Source organism: Syngnathus acus, chromosome 5 (assembly GCF_901709675.1).
Source record: "Syngnathus acus chromosome 5, fSynAcu1.2, whole genome shotgun sequence".
Lineage (NCBI taxonomy): Eukaryota > Metazoa > Chordata > Actinopteri > Syngnathiformes > Syngnathidae > Syngnathus > Syngnathus acus.
This window is the reverse complement of record NC_051091.1, coordinates 9,738,485-9,757,001: the sequence shown is the minus strand read 5'-3', so window position 1 is coordinate 9,757,001 and position 18,517 is coordinate 9,738,485. Positions and strand designations below refer to the sequence as shown.

The 18,517-nt window shown below is 40.4% G+C and overlaps 1 protein-coding gene across 1 annotated transcript in view; it reads left to right on the top strand.

Moving 5' to 3' along the window:
- The window catches only part of LOC119123131 (receptor-type tyrosine-protein phosphatase gamma-like), an 82,227-nt gene that overhangs the window by 46,426 nt on the left and 17,284 nt on the right, over positions 1-18,517 (top strand). The window contains exons 4-9 of the mRNA XM_037251975.1: positions 1,180-1,328; positions 6,608-6,703; positions 9,193-9,259; positions 11,608-11,765; positions 12,846-13,038; positions 16,519-16,703. Of these exons, the coding sequence (XP_037107870.1) occupies positions 1,180-1,328; positions 6,608-6,703; positions 9,193-9,259; positions 11,608-11,765; positions 12,846-13,038; positions 16,519-16,703 (848 nt within the window). The remainder of the gene's footprint in view (positions 1-1,179; positions 1,329-6,607; positions 6,704-9,192; positions 9,260-11,607; positions 11,766-12,845; positions 13,039-16,518; positions 16,704-18,517) is intronic.

Here is an 18,517-nt window from a genome sequence, read left to right as displayed (position 1 = left end):
ATTTACTTTCACACACACTCCCTTTCGTTGGCAGACTGTGGTTCAAGGTCTTTTTGGCTTAGCTTTTAATTCCCGCTCTGCTGTTGGAGGGTTCAAATACACTCGGTAGCGCATTTCTAATGAAACTCCCAGGGCCAGCGAGCTCTGGCGCTCCTTGACTTTCCTCGTGTTGAGCACGGGATTACAGTGCTTCGACAGCAGCAGTAGAAGGGATTTATCATCTCTGTCAATATTTATGCATCTTTGCAAATGAGTTGCACAATTACACTTGCGTGATTGGCGGCCCCTCCCTTGGCAGTATGCTTTGATTCTTGGAAAATCTCCCACATCTAAAAGCCTTTTCTCTGCGAGCCGTGCCATAATCTTAAACAGCAGTGGCATGTTAATGCTGGCGGCAGATTTCTTTCGCGCCTCGCGACAGGGATGCAGCTCATCCTTCATCCATCACCTGATGCTCTTCTCTGGTCTTCACTCCTATTTTCCCTGAATGTCACCGTTTTTCAAATGCCTCCCTGCTTTCCGTCACAGGGTGATCCCTTTCATTTATCATGATTTCACCTAGTCTCTGTGCACAGCGTGTTCTTCACGGCTTCTGTATTGACTCGGGCTCTGCGTGCGCCTTTGTGATATGATTACAAGTGGGCCGAGAAGCTGTCTAAATCCTCCTGTAACTGGGGATCAGCCGACACAACACAAGGCCTAATCTGGCTAATGATATTAAGTGCAGACAAACTAAAGGGCTTTAGATACAGAAATGCTTTTATTGCCATTGTCATAAAACCATAGATTTTTTGGGGGGGCGTGTATTTTATTGCGCTATTGTCATGCTGACTCCATTCGCCTCCAGTATTGTGATTTAAAAATAGTGAACGCTTCTCCCATTCCATGTGAATGAACAATAATAGGGTTTTTTTTTTATCTCAGCTGAAAAATAATTTTGAGTTTGAATGAATTTGCCTTTAAATACAGTCTTAATTTTGCTTTTTGATATTATGCTATCAAGATTTGATTTTATTATCCTGACATTCGTAAACAAAATAAATTTTCCAACGCAGCGCCCCATCATTTTTCTATATTTGAATATATTCTCCAAAATGTCAAGTTTGCTCTCATAACTAATCTTTTAGCGCTTCATTTTCACTAATAGTCTTTCGATTTGTCTGTCTTTGCTGTCCTTAGTTGCTGTTCTCCTGAAGGATGACTACTTTGTGCGAGGTGCTGGGCTACCAGGCCGCTTTAAGGCCGAGAAGATGGAGTTCCACTGGGGCCAGAGTAATGCATCAGCCGGTTCCGAGCACAGCATCAACGGCAGACGCTTTCCCGTCGAGGTAATGCATCCCGTCAACATACTACCGAGACAAATATACTGTACAACACCATAAGGAAGGGTCAAGTGTGCAAGGCGACTCAGCAAAGTACTCTTCTAATAGACATGACACACAGTAAATTCGCACACTTAGATTTTTTAGCCCTAAAATTCTAAAAGATGCCACCAAGCTCCTGTTTGAATAGGAAAGATATCGGTGTCAAGGAAGTATCTTGAGGTGATACACCTCGACTAAGAGACGAGCGTTATGTCAGGAAAGAGCAAAGTATAGCCTGGGTTTTTAGTGGAGGTTATAGTCATCCGTAAGCCACTATTAATCTAGGCATTTATACAAATATAAACAAAATAATGTGTGGGTGTTGTTTGTGAACAACTTTAATTGAACATTTGATCAATTGTTATTGATTGTTCATTAATCCTGCCATGTTGCTATTTAGGCAAGTTGAAGTGGACTAATTGGCTGCATCCATCTGCGATGCTGTTTATTGTGTCTCCACTTGGCATCAAAGAGTTCTGCTGTCCCACCCCCAAAAATAACCAGAATTGCAAAAATAATTCGAAGTGGATCACACAGATCAGTTTACTTTTTTCGAGATGTAAATAATTGCTAACTTGCTACATTGGGATTTATTTACTCATCATTATATGTACCGAGTACATAACCTTTTTGGTTTTATTATCTATAGGATAAAACATCAAATGTTATCTATGTCTAGAAAATGTTGTTGATCCTCATTAGCTTCGTTTAGCTTTGGTGGAGGTTTGCGTTCTACCTTGATTGCCTTTCAACTGAACCACAAATTTACTATTATAATTTCATTGAGTTATTTGAGGTAGAGAGTGTTGTGCCGAAACCGAATAGGTTGAAAGGGATTGATTGCCACTCTGGAAATGTCTTGTTTTTTTGTTGAAGGTCACAATATAAGATTACAGAAACAAAGGACAGAGGGGAAAAAAAACAACTCCTACTGCAATAGAATGAACAGTAATGCAGGTCTGAAACCATTACCGGTATTTATTTTTGTTTTCATAAACTGCCTTTTCAATTCAAATGCATTCAACATTTAAATATTCAGTATTTTACAATACCAAAATATTGCTTCAGTAATTGGTTATAAATAACAGGGCGTGAAAGCAGTGGTTACTGTGCGTCACTTTCCTCTGCAGCTGCATAGCTCCAGTCCTTGTGTGCGTCTTTCTTTGGCGTCTGTGCACACACAGCTTTTGATCCTGAATGCCTCTATAATTAGATGAATTTTTGCATTGCCATTTTGCGTCCAGCGTGCTGAGATTGTATACAGCACAACTCTTTTGATCATGTCTCCCCAAATAAGTGGCTGCGTAGCTGTTAGAAAAAAAAAAAAAGCTAAAAATGATGATAAATTAGATACTTCATTTCAAATATAGAATTTTTGGCACATGGTATTTTTGCTTGGATGAGCATTTTTGCTGGGGACGGATTTAAAAGAGTGATGCATGTTTTATGTGAAACTCATATTTGACTTTTTATCAGGTTTGTAATGTGCCGGTTCTTTAAATACCTCGTTAATTTGTTAACGTACTGCCATGTCTATAAAACACAGTGGTTGGTTGGACATGTTGTTATGACAGTTAAAACGAGTTGTGGATTTCTGAATAAGAACTAAAGCCATGTCAAATGCATCTGTAGATTAACATGCATAGGCGTATATTAGTTCACTGCATGGAATCGGAAATGGGAAAACTGCATTATGAGCCGAGCCTCATTCATATGTTACTCATGAATACCAATACATATGCAATTATTGGCCCGTACAGTGAGGACTTGTGTCAAGTTGGTTCTCGCATTATAAAATAGGTGACAAAGGCTCAATTTTAAAGTTAAAAAAGGTGATTGAACAAAAAATAAATCACTCCGAAATACCAGTCAGATAACAACTACGTCGAGTTAAATTCAATGTCATTCAGATGAACATACGGAGAAACAAAATTCTGATATTACCTGAAGTCATAATTTTAGGAAAGGCTTAGGCAATGGTACATCACTGAAATATTTATAAAGTGGTGCTTTAAGGGTTTAATTTCTTCGGTGACCAAACTTGCACCTCAGATCATCTTACAAATGAACGGAAATACCGTTCGTTCGTTCCAACTTCCTCGAAAACCCGACAAAAATAATATTTTTAATCAGGCAAATGGCACTCTATGTGCACTTTATACAACACACAGTAACAGCATGATCAGAATGTAAATAATTAAACTGCCTCTGCATGATAATTAATGACTCCTTGTGCTGTGTGTGACTTGACCACCTGATATAATACAGCCATAACATTATTAATTTTTCACAGAAGCTCAAGAAAATATGATGTTATCTGTCTATATGTGTTGATGCACCGTCTGTATTTATAGATCCTTTGCTGAAAGCGTTATATAATCACAGTGGACAAGCAGTGCTATTTGTCTATGGCGCTTTGCATCGGGTGTTATCAATAATCCAAAATGTCTCGCATATTCTCTACTTCTATAATGTAACTGTGAATGTTGAGTTTCAAGGCTGGTATCCGCATCCACCTCCAGCCCATAGTTGCTCATATTGCATTCAGATGTTTTCCCCCACCTGCAACCCCCGAGCATTAAACCACATGTACAGTAAATGTATCCACTAGATTCTGCAGGAAAGACAAATTGTGTTGTGGTGCTATATGAACCCTGCTGGCTTTTATAACATGGTCATGTAGTAAAATAAACAAAGGGACTGCTTGGCTGGTGGCTCCTGAGCTTGACATACACAATTCAAACACACAGGCTCTTACATGAGAGTGGAGCGGACAAATCGATAGACGAGCCACCTGTTTGCTCAAACAGCACAATGAAAAATGAATCGGTTGATTTGTTTTTCCCTGTGGGCTCCATTGGGAGATCTTTTCATATAATATAGTGTATTAATGTGTCACGCAGGTTGGAATAATTTTACATAGACTGCAAATTGCACCTCAATAATGTACTGGCCTCCACATATATGCTGTTTCTATATCATACGTGTAATGTGAAGTGTGAATGTATTTCAAAAGTCATGCATCATAAGATGAAATGGAATTACAAAAAGTCCGTGTCTGACATATCAATATTCATCACTGTAGCACAAGTCTGGTCGTGCCTTGTGTTTTTATGAGTTAGATATTCTGCGTTTGTGTCATGGTGCTTGTAACATAACGATAAAAAACGGTCAGCCACAGAAATAATGTGAGAAAACGAGTTGTGCTGTAACATCACTGTATTCTTTTGTTTGCGGCACAAAATGGACATTTGACAAATTGTTATTGGTTGACCATGACAATTAGAATATGTAAGAAAATCTGAACTCCTGTTTCTATGACCGTGTCATATACCCATTTTTCAGACAATATGCTAACTGCTATAGACCACTGTTAGCATTTTATTATTCATTTCACATTGTTGCAGCTGTATGTGACCCTCAATTCTCGGTGAAAATTGAAGCCACTGCACTGGCCAGTTGGAAGCAAAGTATATTATTATATATTTAATATATAATGTTAATATAATAATATTACATATGTACATGGAATTTCTTCCATGTAGTTAATTTTATGTGACAAATATCATGTTTTTCCAATCTCTTACTTCAAGCCTACTTGCGTGGGATTGAAGTAAGAGATTCATACGGTGTTTGAGACAAAAACATTTACCAACAAACAGCTCTGGTAGCAAGAGTTACACAGAATCCAAGACCTTGCCTCCCACACACTTATTTCTTATTGTCTACTTCGTGTGCCTCAATACCTCACCATCATGGGAAATAATGCCGAGCATGAGAATCTTTTCATCCATTTCCACTTAAATTGGAACATATAATGTGGCTCTGCACACATTTTGAGCTGAGGAAAGGGTGCATGTGTGTGTGGGAGGGTTGGCAAAGAAAAACTCATAAAATGTGGACCTTATGTTCCATTGAGTGAAGGACAAAACTAGAGGTAAATAATTGAGCCCAAATGTTTTTTTTTTTTCTTTTTGAAGAGGGGACCTGCAGTAACAATTTTTTTACCTCTCATAAAGCCATATATTTGTCTCGCTGCTGAGGTGTGGTGAATGCACCATGCCGGAAACGTGCGAGTTTGGTTAGACCACTTGTCTCTGCACCTTAAAATCAACAAGTTGAAGCGGAGATTAGCATCACATCTCGTACGGTGAAACGAAGCATGCAGTCATGCGAGTCAAGTGGCGTGCTTTCAACAACTTTTCGGGCCTGAAGTAGGAAGGTGTTTTGTAATTGAATACCCTGTTTTACAAAGTACGCTGGTCACAAAAGACCATCTCTGCAGCTAAATGAAAACCCGAGGGGAGGGGGAGAGGCATTTAATTGTGTAATGTAGTTAATACCATGTGACAGCTCAAGAATGGCTAGCGCTCCTTCTTGCGGTGTTCCCGGACAAAAAATTAGTTGCACTTCAGGCTGTAGTTAAATTTGAATTTGGTCACTTTCTTATTATTCTGTCTAATTTACACACATGGATCCAAACTTTTTTTTTTTTGCCCTCCACTTTTTGCATATTGTCAGCACCGGCCACTTTGAGCACTCTCAAAGTTTTGCTTTAAAAGCCTTGCTCTTAAATTAAATCAACATCTAGGACCTTTTTCTTATTGGCAATTAACTTGGTTCACTGACATGAAAGGCTTTTTCAAATTAAAGAGTCTCTCGACTGTGATGATGGATAGGTCCAATTACTACCTTTAGAATCATTTGCTGATTTTGAACTTCACCACGTGTCATTATGTGTCTTCTTGGAAATGAAAGCAATCAAATTCTTTTTGATAGCAAATGGAGGCTTGACAGGTGTTCTGTACTTTTTCAATAATGCTTTTCACATTTACAGCCACATTTCTTTAAGCTTTGTTCTGGAACCAGAAACAGTGTTGCGGGTGATTTAAGGTAATTGGGAGCACTGATGAGAAGCGTTTTATTCTCTTAGATCTCTCTGCAGGAAAAGAGCACATTCCTACCGTCTTGCCTGTCTCTGTAAGCACTGTAGCCCTGAGGAACGCGACGTGGTATTTCTTAAGCATCCACCAGCGGTGGCTGAACACAAAAAAAAAAAGAACGACACACATTATAGTAGATTTATGAGAGTGATAAATACACCCTCTTTTATACACCTCCCCAAAAAAGCCTTTCATCAGCTTCCCAGCAGCGCGTAGTGTGTGTGAGGAGGGATTTATGAGAGGACAGTTAGTTCTCCTTGTCCACTCCTCAAGCGATGTATGTTCTGTCTCCCACCCCAGATGCAGATCTACCTTTACAATTCCGATGACTTTGACAGCCTCGGCGCGGCCATCAAGGAGAGACGCATCATTGCCGCCATGTCGGTCTTTTTTGAGGTAAAGTACCAACAAGACGCTTGTCCTCTTGTAATAAAACAACCCTGTGCTGAGCGGAAAGTGAACAAAAAGCGGTGTCCCAATTTTGGTGGCTACATCATTCGGAGGCTGCATCTTTCTTTTCTATAACATGGTGACAAAAGGGTATGTTTGCCAAAACGTGATACATTAGGCACTCCCGTTTAACAAGGGTTGGCACAGATTTAAGAGGTGTCTCCGTAAATTGCGTTGGCCAGGTCCTCCAAAGGCACTGCAAAACGCTGGACGTCCTCACGTGTCTGTTTGCCATATCACATTTCTCTTTGTTAAATTTATTGATGGCAACACTTCTTACTTGACGCAGCTCTCGCCGGCCTGTAGTGCTGAGTTTCCCGTCCTGTATTGAGTCACAGCAGCCATTTTATATGACAATCTTCATATAGTCATAAAATGTAAAAACTGAATTAAGAATTTAGTCTTGTTTTACTCACAAGTTTGAGCCACATTTGCTACAACCTGGTTTGGAACCACCACTACAGCCACTCAAAATGTGGCTAACTTAACTTTTTCCGACCGTATTTTCCGCACTATAAGGCGCACCTAAAAACCTCCAATTTTCTCAGAAGCCGACAGTGCGCGCGCCTTATAATCAGGTGCGCCTTATATATGGACCAATATTGTGCCACTACAGCAGGCGTGTCCAAAGTCCGGCCCGTGGGCCAAATGTTTATATCTTATATATGGACAAAGTTTTAAAATGGGCCATTCATTGAAGGTGCGCCTTATAATCCGGTGCGCCTTATAGTGCGGAAAATACGGTAATTTTCAGGAGTGAGTAAATTAATGCAAGGGCTCAATTAACAGGCAAAACAAAATCAATCAACTCAATAAAAATGCTGCATCGTTTCCCCCCAAAATTGTCTCAGGTTTGTTGCTTACTTACAACGACGCTATAAATTGCTCCCTTCAGGTCTGAGCGCACCGGCACTTGATATACAACAGCGGTCCTAATTTCTATTTACTGTAAGAACACCCCAGAGATTTATGTACCTTGGAAAAGCATTCACAAGGACTGACAGCTTCAGGGTCTACAGCGGTGTTGCACACTAATTTCTATTAGCGGTATTTGTGCAATTGATGGTAGCTGATCAATGTGCACTAACGTTCCGCTTAATGGCACACAGACAAGGGTCGGTGGTCTGGTGGAGGGGGAATTTTAGGGGGTGGGGGGGTACACAATGGGAACACAGGTGTTTTGAATGTGGGTCTACCATCAGACAGTGATGGACTGTGTATGGAGCAGGACCTAAATGCCTCTGTTGGTTCCTGACATCCCTATTGCTTACTGCAATTAGCACCCCCATACACAATCCGCTGAGTAGCATTTTACACAGCAAGGGGTTTTTGTGCACATACACGTGCACATACATACACATCAGCTCAGATTTACCATTTCTAATCAATGAGAGGAGTCTTCTTGAGCCTCCCCAAAGGCCTATTAATGGCCTCTAAGGTGTGTGTATTATCCACATCCAGCATTCACTTCCACGTAATTATTCTCTTTAGACTGACCTGAATTAATGTTAAGTATGGGAAGAAAGTCCCTGCTTTTTGCACGTTTTTTTGTTTTTTTTTGGGGTCTATTCTCATCGCCCAATGTAGGACAAAGATAATGTTGCACAAAGTACATCTGAGCACGTATGGTTACATTTTGTGACCATAAAGAAAAGGGTAAATGCTGTTTATACTCATGAGATTTTCTATTCCTACAAGGTTGTGAAATTACAAAAGTCACATTGAATAACAGCAAGCAAAGAAGCCTCATAAAGCCCATAAAATGATCAGAACTCTCCAAGGATACATAGCTTAACTCAAAAATATTCCTACCCTTGAGTTAAAGTGAATTTTTATGGATGACAAGAAAAAAGTAGCTCGAGACTCTACAGTTGCAAGCGATCCTTTTGAACAGGTTTTTCAACTGGTGGGTCGGGACTCAAAACTGGGTCATGGGTAGGTCAGAAAAAAAATCAAGAAGTTTCTAATTTATGACGGTACTGATAAACCACTCATTGTTTTTCTCATATTTTTATTTATTTATTTATATTTTATAAATGATTTTCATAGAAATACTGAATTTATTTTAATTTTACAAGTTTACTGCTCTGGAGGTTTGATTAATACACTAACTGATAATGACACAAAGGGACTATTTAACTTGAGATATGCCTTTTATTTGTAAATTAAGATGTTAGGGTAGTGTCGATTTGTTATGAAATATATATATTTATAGTCTATGATGTCATTTTTTTGAAAAAGGTACAGCAAATTACTTTTGGTTGTCTTTGACATGAGAATGAATCTTTTGTGTTAAGACCAAAGGGAACAACATATTGTGTGAATAATCTTTAGTGTGATACGATTAGGGTTAGGGGTTGTCACCGTCAAGCCCCTCCCATCAGTTATTGTGTTCTTATCATTTGTAATCTCTTGTGTCTGGATGTTTCTTGCAGCTCGGGCAAAAAGATAACCCAGCTGTAGAGCCTATCATCCAGGGCCTGAAAGGAGTAGTACATCATGGTAAGTAATTAAGAGTAAAAAAAAATATTGTGCCTTTTATGCAACACTCACTCACCCCCAGAGAAACAAAGAATGCTGCTCATATTTTCAGCAGCTCAGACAAATATTCCGAGTCCCAAATTAGACTGTGAAGATTTGAGCGGCGATTAACATCAAAAGGAGGCAAAAGTACCGCCTCTGCCTTGGCTGTAGTGCCTGCCACCGATCACGTCCTCCTCAGAGCTTCACACGACGGAGCTATTTATTACGTATGGGCTTCAATTAACGGCCGTTCATCTCTCATGTAAAGGCTCATATTCACGCTTAACGATTCATTGCTTGCGTTGCCTTGAATGGTACTTTAAGGTAGTCTTAAATTATTGCTTCCCTGCCAGCTTTCTACTGTACGCATGAATTATGAAGACCATGAGCATATGTTTTAGCATGACATGATCTTCACTGCAGCAGCGGGGTGCACAACTAATTTGTTTGCATTGACACATTGGACTTGTTTTACAACCTGCCGCTGATTGTCTTTGTGTCGGTACAATTGTACGGGAACAAGGATGAGCATGTGCGAAATAATCGTTGAGTCTCTTCTAAATGGAATCTTGTGATCACCGGTGGACTTTGAGCGCAGTTGTTTACGACTAAGTAGACCTCGACTCGTTTCCATGGAATGAACAAGCTCAAACCAAATGCGCGTACACACACACGGGATAAATAACTTTTATAAAAGTTTGACAGAGTTGTCAGAAATGGGTCAATTTGTTCCAATAGAATTTCAGCCTATGCCTATGATTTTCCTTTCACTGTTGTGATTTTTGTTCATTTCTTTTTCCTTCCATTGTTCTTTTTAAGCCTGATTGCGAAATATACATCTATTCAAACTTGTGGAGTTGCTGCAGAATTTTTTGTAAGATGATTGGCACACTACAAATACAGACAAAGACAATTTAGAGTAAAGTCTAACATCGATATGTGATCATATTTTTTCATTTTCCCATTTAACAATAGAACTGTAATAGTCATGGTAGAAAAGGCAGGTCGTCAGAATATTTTCATTTACTTGAAAATTGATTTGTCCTTTATCCTTGCTGATGAAAGTTTTTAGTCATTTGCAATACAACATTTAAAGTCACTTTTAGGCTTTGACTTCCCGGTCATGCACAACATAAGCTGACATTAGCCATGGCTGCTAAACTAGTGGCATGATTATTTTTTGGTAGTTTCATTTTAAGGCAATATGCAATCACAAAGTAAAAATAAAAAATTTGCTCAGGACTCATCTATCAACCAATAAAGACTCAGCTTGCAAATATCACAGGTCGATTTAACTGCTTAATTAATATACCGTTTTTAGATGAACCGGTTGGCATAAAACATTGTAAAAAAAAAATTTTACACGACTTCCCTTTTTAAAATTAACTGCCGCATATAAAGGATTTTACTAACCATGTTTGTTTCGTTAATATATTCCGCTATTAGCATGTAACTCGGTTTGAGTGTCACAGAGGCACGTATATGGCAGTCAGCAAAATCCAGATTCCACCAGATTATGCAGCTCAACAACAGATGTTCATGTTTTTTCTCCACAGTGTTTGTCCTCTTGCCGTCAAAGTGTGGGTGTGGCGTTTTTCGCCTCACTTCCTGCTGGCTACTAAGCACTCATTGCCTGCTCCCCTGCTACGGCAACTTTCCACTTGCTCATTATCCCACAGCCATCCATCTATCAGCATCGGAGCGGCCCGTGAGCGATAGGGCACGTACGCTGCCTCAACACAGGGGTGGGGTGGGGGGTGGGGGGAGTACTGAATACAGAATTTGACTCTGCGCTTCCAACAGCTCCTATCAAATGCAAGCCACCACACCCCACACTGCTGTTAAGATAAGGTCATGAGCAAATAGAAGTGCCACAAACATGCTCCTTATATGGTTTCAGAGGTTAGGACAAACCCAGCGGCACATCGTATTTACGCGAGATAAAGGGATCTCAATGTGTGTCACAAAGCGATTCTTGTTTGTTTGGTTTGCCTAGCCTGGTTGTGATCAGATAGAGCCCATCTAGAAATCATTGGTATCTCTCCTAATCCCCGTGTCCACAGTTGTTCCGTGGTGCAGAACAGGCTAGCACCCAGCCTCAGATCCGTGCCAGAGCGTACAATTTTACCTGACTGAGCTCCCTCTGCTCCTCTCCCTCAGCCATCTGAGCACACAGCTCTCTGGTGATGGAGCTGCTTTCAAATGAGGGCGAGTGAGATGAAATCAGCTGAAAATAGGCCTAGATTTAACTCTAGACATGCATGGTATTAAAGATAAGACATTTTTGGCTGGTAAACAACTCTGTGCTTTTCTTGTGTTGTCCCCAGAAAAGGAGACCAACCTCAGGTCGTTCATCCTGAGGGACCTGCTGCCATCGTCTGTGGATAGCTATTACCGATATACCGGCTCTCTGACCATGCCCCCCTGCAGCAAGGTAGTGGAGTGGATCATCTTCTCCCGGCCCGTATATCTGTCCCACTCGCAGGTTGGTTTTTTTGCGCACACACTTGCATGCCCAGACAGATTATTCTCCACGCACGGTCAGATCCCATTTACACACTGCCAGTGAATGTCGTGGAAGGCGCATGCAGCATTTCCTCTCATCCTTCCGCTTCTTTGTCTGTCCCTCCCGCAAGTCTTTTTGCATAGGGAACCAACACTTTTACTGTCGCAATCCTCGGGGGACAACTTTAGTCGCAATTTAGAGCTGTGCTCATGCTGGAAAATAGCTGGAGTTGAAAAATGCTGCTCCTTATCATTCTGACGGTCTTTGTACGGTAAACACTCAGTTCATTACCTTGCTTTCAAAGTGGTCCATTTTCGCCGAACTCGACTTTTGTAACAGTCATGTATACCGCTCCTTAATACATACAGTGGTGCATTGATTGAAGAGTTTAATTCATTCCGGGATTGTGCTCATAACTCAAAGCACGTATATCGCAAATCCTCCATGTCCATATAAATGAGCCTCAAGGAAACAGCAACCAAAAACCTTGTCCTGCTGTAAATGTCCATAAAATATTATTCTTTCTTAACTCACTTCAGGCTGCTTTTGCCTTGTTTTCATTTTGACAGGTAATGCATGTCTTGCGCTGTTTACTGATCCCCTGTGCGGGCATTTTGCCATATTTCCAGCCTAATATCCTCTAGAGTCCAGTGTGCTATAGAAATGTGCAGGGCTCAGTGGAATTTTGTTCTCCAGCAGCAGTATTGACCACAGCTACAATGTTTGTGGCGCCACACGCAGTCTTTTATGAACCTGTAATTCACCTGTGCAAGCATGCATCGGGCGCATCGATTCCACACTATCTGTGCGCTGTAGCCATTATTGCATGTGCTAACAGATTCGTCATGCCAATCAATGGTTGCAAATTTACCCTATTGAGAAGTTACAACTCCATAGGTGGTTGTGATAATTATTAAGGCGTGTGGTTGCTGGCGCTGAGGGTGTGAATGTTTCAGGCTCCAGTTGTGAATAGTCAACTAATCATGAGCGACTACAATTGCATGCTCTTCAGGCACACGGGGGGAAAAAAAATACTCTTTATTTTTCCCCTCCTTGCAGCTGGAGGCCTTCTACTCCATATTTACGACTGAGCAACAGGACCACGTCAAATCTGTGGAGTATCTGAGGAACAACTTCCGTCCCCTGCAGGACCTTGATAACAGGAAAGTGTTCAAGTCTGCAGTGAGGGATGCCTGGCAGAAAGATTTGACTGACATTCACGGGAGCAGTCATAGCACTGAGGCGTCGAGAGGTGAGCTACTATCTACTACTGTACACCGGCTGTCATCAGCTGTGTCTATGCTGCCATTTGTTATTTACAGTATTTGACTTTAAACTAAAGATGCCCGGTTGACTACATTTGAGCCACTGTGGAAAAGCCTTATGACAGGTGTTGATTTTTTTGCAATACCTATATTTAATGGGGTTGGTGAATCTCCCCTGTTTACATTTTGCAGATATCTGCAAAAGGTGAACATCCACGAGAGACCATATAAACAAAAACATGTACTGTACAGTTTGTAATTAACTGTATTTTTTTACTGATTTTATACTAATAAACTAAGTCAAGAAAATATTGTTTTACCTCACATAAGCTTTAAATGGAATTAAAATTAGGGTTGTAACTAACGATCATTTTAAGGATTGATTAATATGTGGATTATTTTGGTAATTCATTGATTAATCTGATTTATAATCTGATAATGGTAATGTTAAATCAAACAAGGTCTTCAAACAGTTAAGTGAGTATCAAACATAATAAGCAATTCATCTGGTAATCGATTAGTTGTCGATTAATTAACTGTTGCGCCTCAAATCAAAACACGCTGTAAACACATGGTAAATATATTTAAACACAAAAAAGATTGAACTTTTCATCAAATACTGCTCAAATAAAGTACATGCGTTAGCGGTGCGTCAATTACGATTTCAAATACGATTAATCAGCGGTCAGTTCCACACAATCTATGATTACCCATGCTGCTTTTATACATAATACAAAGATAAGCAAACCAAAATCACCCAAAATCAAAAACGGTTTCTGTCGATCATGATACTCGTTATCATAAATTATTGAAAACATTAAAATGTTATCCTAATGGGCCATTTTTTGATGTTCATTTTTGGCAAGGTAAACACGGGCGTAATTGATCAAATTCAGAAGGGATCTCATCTATTCAATGTGTCACTGCCATTTCAGCGCACCAATGCACAATTACAGCTCTGCCTGGCCCACCTAAATGGAACAACAAGGCCATATTTAACATCATTAATTACACGTGTGTGTACCCTGCATTAATGTGTCACAATGACTGCCGTGTGCCTCCGTGCTTGAAGAAAAAATGTTTCCGAAGAATCCAGTTTGAGATTTGGTTGTGTTGCAGAAAATATTTGTTCTCAATGGTCCTTGAAATATTCTTTGGAATAGCCACATTAGCTACTGTAGCAAATTTTATTTTATGTTCTTGTACTTGTTGACAATCATTGTAACCTGGCTAAAAGCTTGCAGAATGGAGAATATTCAACTCAGCTATGCATTTCTAAGAAGTTGGCTGACAATTTGGGACTTAACTATTAAATTGTTTTTTTAATTTCGTGCACCTTTTGTGGGTTTTAATAATAATTCATAAGACTTATTAAAAAGCTTGTCAGCGAACCATAGGAGTGAAATCGATCTGTAGTATATCACTTCTTAGTTATAGTAAAAACTATTGACGGTGCAAAATATGATTACTTCCAATCAATAATGGGCTGTGTGTGATGTCTCAGGGAGAACTCATACATCCAGACTGTATATCACAGACGTTAATAATATCAAGCACGGGGCTGGGGGGGCTTGGTGACGGTGTTATTTTCTTTGTCTTTTTTATTTCCATATTTCTGTTGTGGGTACTGACTGAGCGCGACATTCTGAAAACGACTGGACTCATTTCCAGCTCTGGTTTTACATTCAGGGACTCCACTGTCACTTTAAAAGTCATTTTAGTTGTACCAGTTGCCCCTTTGTTCACCCTTTGGCTCGTGTCTCTGTAAGGCTCCCATCCACGAAGCCCACTTTCTTCTGATTGGCCATCGCCTGAAAGCCTTCAGGGGAAGACTTTCTGTTATTTTGTGAGCATGCATTCCCCGAGGCAGTCTTGTTTATCACGCAGTATATATTTTCTGTACAATCATCTCCCTCCTGGAACTCCCTATGTCCATCCAGCATTTGTAAATCATTTTTTTTTTTTTTTTACATCTAACGGGGGGAAAAAAAGAAGCATCCGATTCGAGTGTGGCATACGATGGAGATTAATGAGAAAGAGTGTAAAGTGCTGTTGTCTGAGAAGATTGATTGGGAACGGTCGTGATGAAGTTGGAGCTCTCTATTGAGGCCAATCAGCCATCATCGTTAATATGGGGCACAGCTAAAATAGAGGCGTACAAATTAAGTTGTGAAATTGCTTTTGTGGTGTTTGGTCAGTGTGCAGAATGAATGTGGTGGACTAGCGTGCTTTCGTTCAGTACCAAAATCAGAAACCAGCCCCCCCCGCACCCACTCTCCATTACCGCCTTTCCGGGAGCTCTGACTCATTTTTCTGGCTAGCTTACTCCGATTTTCTTTGTCTATTTGGCTGCTACGGGAAAACGCGTATAGCGAGTCAACAATGTGGCTTTTTTATCACCAGCAGTGACAGCTGTCAAGGTTTTGTGCACGTGTGTTTATCTGAACTTGGTATTGTTCGGTTGACAATACATGGGAGGCAGGGCAAACCTTGGCGAAATTGCTTCAATTTTTAAAGCCAAGAAAGCTGTTCAAATTGCATTTCATATGGAACACTTTTACTGAGCTATGGAAAAGTGTAATTAGAGCCTAATAATATGACCAAAGATAAAATGGATCTTCCATACTCTGAAATTACAATCAAAATATATGTCTTGAAAGATTCTACAGCAGATATGCAAAATAATGAATCTAATCCCAGAAAGCCCAGGACTTCAAAACAAGATGAGATCTTCTTCTTTCATTAAACATTAAGCTTCTGACACGCAACATCCGACAGGTTCAAATACAATTCACACACTGTCACACTTTATCAACACTGCCAGAATTTTCCCATGTGCTCTATCCCCAGTCACTCTGTGTGTGTGTGTGTGTGTGTGTGTGTGTGTGTGTGTGTGTGTGTGTGTGTGTGTGTGTGTGTGTGTGTGTGTGTGTGTGTGTGTGTGTGTGTGTGTGTGTGTGTGTGTGTGTGTGTGTGTGTGTGTGTGTGTGTGTGTGTGTGTGTGTGTGTGTGTGTGCGCGTGTGTGTGTCTGTGTGTGTGTCTGTGTGCGTGTCTGTGTGTGTGTGTGCGCGTATATACTGTATACTATATACGACTTATCATAGTTCACTTACTGTGCAAATGATTGTGACAATCTCAATTTGTCACAAATCCTGTGTGCACATGATTAGTTGACATTGTTTCTTGATTGCTGTTGCACCATTGTGTTCGGGAAAAATGTCCAGATTGTGTCTGCCGACTCTCTTAGTGTCCACGGCGCAGCCTCTACTGCCACCTTGAGGTTCCTGTGCAAGTTCCCCCTCCCTGACCTGAATCCTGTAAAGCGTATAGAGTATTCCTCATGGTAACAATGGAACTGTTGTGTTGCTAGTGCCTATAAAAGAGAGCTCCAATTATTTGGTTACATGTGATTATGATCAAGCCTTTCATCTTCACTGAGATGTTGAAAGCTTTTATTGTCATGTAGTGTGCAGCAGCGCCCCAGTGAGCATGAAGATCCAACCGCTGAACCAGACGGCCCTGATGGTGAGCTGGGAACGCCCCCTGACCGTGTACCACCCACCCATCACTAGCTACATGGTGTCCTACAGCTGGGTGAAGCGCGATGTCGCTGATGAAGAGACCTTCACCAAGACGGGAGATCAAAGCATGGTGAGCGCCCTTAGATAACACGCCACTGACATCTACACAAGAGAATAAGTCATCTCGATGGAGTTTTGCAATGTGGATGTTACTAACAGGATCAGTCAGTGTGAATGTAAGAGGTGACAGGTTATGAGAACCCCTGTATGTAGCCGGTGGTTGATATCAAAGCCCAGAGCGCCTCCCATCCTGTCACTCGAGTTTGGTTGAGGAGACACACAGGCCTGTCACATTCGCTGACAGATTTATCCATAATGCATGTCTGTGTCCACCTAGGGTCTCCCTTTTAGGATCATCTATTACATTTCCATCGGTCGTGTTTAACATTTAGACTGGTAGGTACATTGACAAGGAACCTAGACAATGAAACAAAAAAATGAGATGGATATTCAAGATGGATTTTTCTCTATCAACATCTGAGGTGATTTTTTTACAAGATGACAGAAAGTTTTTTGGGATTGTTTTAGTCCAAGGTGTTGGACATGATGGCATGTCTGCAGCACAATCTATGTTTTTAGTTTATCTTGATTAGAAATATAATGAGGAAGAAGATTTATAAGTCAGTCAAATTAAAGCAACGTTTAAAAACACGGTCTAAATTATCTTGATTAATAATTGATGATATCAAAAATCTACAAGCTGCCACGTTTACACCAAGACAGATCTTTACAACCTGTCTTCCACAGCTTGTGTGAAAATTGTCAAATTAGCAAAATCCATCTACTCACGTTCCATCTGTCTCGTTTAAGAACAGTGTCTCGGTTTGAAGTCTAACTTCCAAGCCTCCAGTTGAGCTTTTGGCTCCAGTCATCATGTTCACTCTTAACTTCAGATTGTTCTTTAGTCTTTCCAACATTCAACGTCTCTACAGAAATCTATCCTGCAGGGCTTCTACCTACAGGCATGTTCTTCCACACACTAAATATTCCGCTCCTGGCTCACATCGTCTTGTGTTTGTGGGAATCCTACAACCAGCTGCGGCTTCCTTTAAAACCCGCTGACCCCACCCCAACCCCATCACCCTCAGCTTGTGCACCACTACTTTTTTCTTTTTTACTCACACAAACAACACAGATTTTTTTTTTTTAACTTGCCCACTAGTTTAGAAGTCTGCTCTCTGGTGACTTTTGCCTCACCAATTGCAGATGCGGTGAAAACAAGAAGCTTCAAGTGCAAACACACGTGGGGGTGTAGGAAACATTTTTTTTCTAGCATTACAAGACAATCTTTGTTCATATTGGAACTTGTGTGAGATGTATATCATCAAACCTTTTTTTTTTTAGGTTGAGAAAACACATGGGACACTAGTTTTTTGAGAGAGAGAGAATACAGAACACATTGTGATGAATACTTGGAAAAACTGGAGCTGTCCTCATTTTGAGGAGCACAGTTTTTTGATATCAAGACAATTTTTTTTTTTAAAACTTATATTGAACTTTCACTGTCGCTTTGCCTGCAGAACAACCTCTGCGTTCTCTGTTGACTGTTTTATTTTTTTTAAAGGGATTTCAGCGGATCGTCTCGTGGCTTTCATTCGCTTTAATTAATTTCATGTGATTGTACATTTATAGCACAGACACTTAATTTGGCTGTCAGCGTCGTCGCACGCCATTAATGCTGTCACTTTACTGAGAGCCGTTTCTCAACTTCCCCCTTGGCTGTCAGTCCTTCTTATTATACGCTCTTAATATCCATTTCAAGTCTCAGTTTCTATATCCGTACACCTTTTATCTGAATTGTCTTTTGTGAAATACAAGCAGCTGCCTTTTTAAAGTGCCTCCCGTCTGCTGAGTTGGAGACGCAAGTCATACTAATTGAGCGTA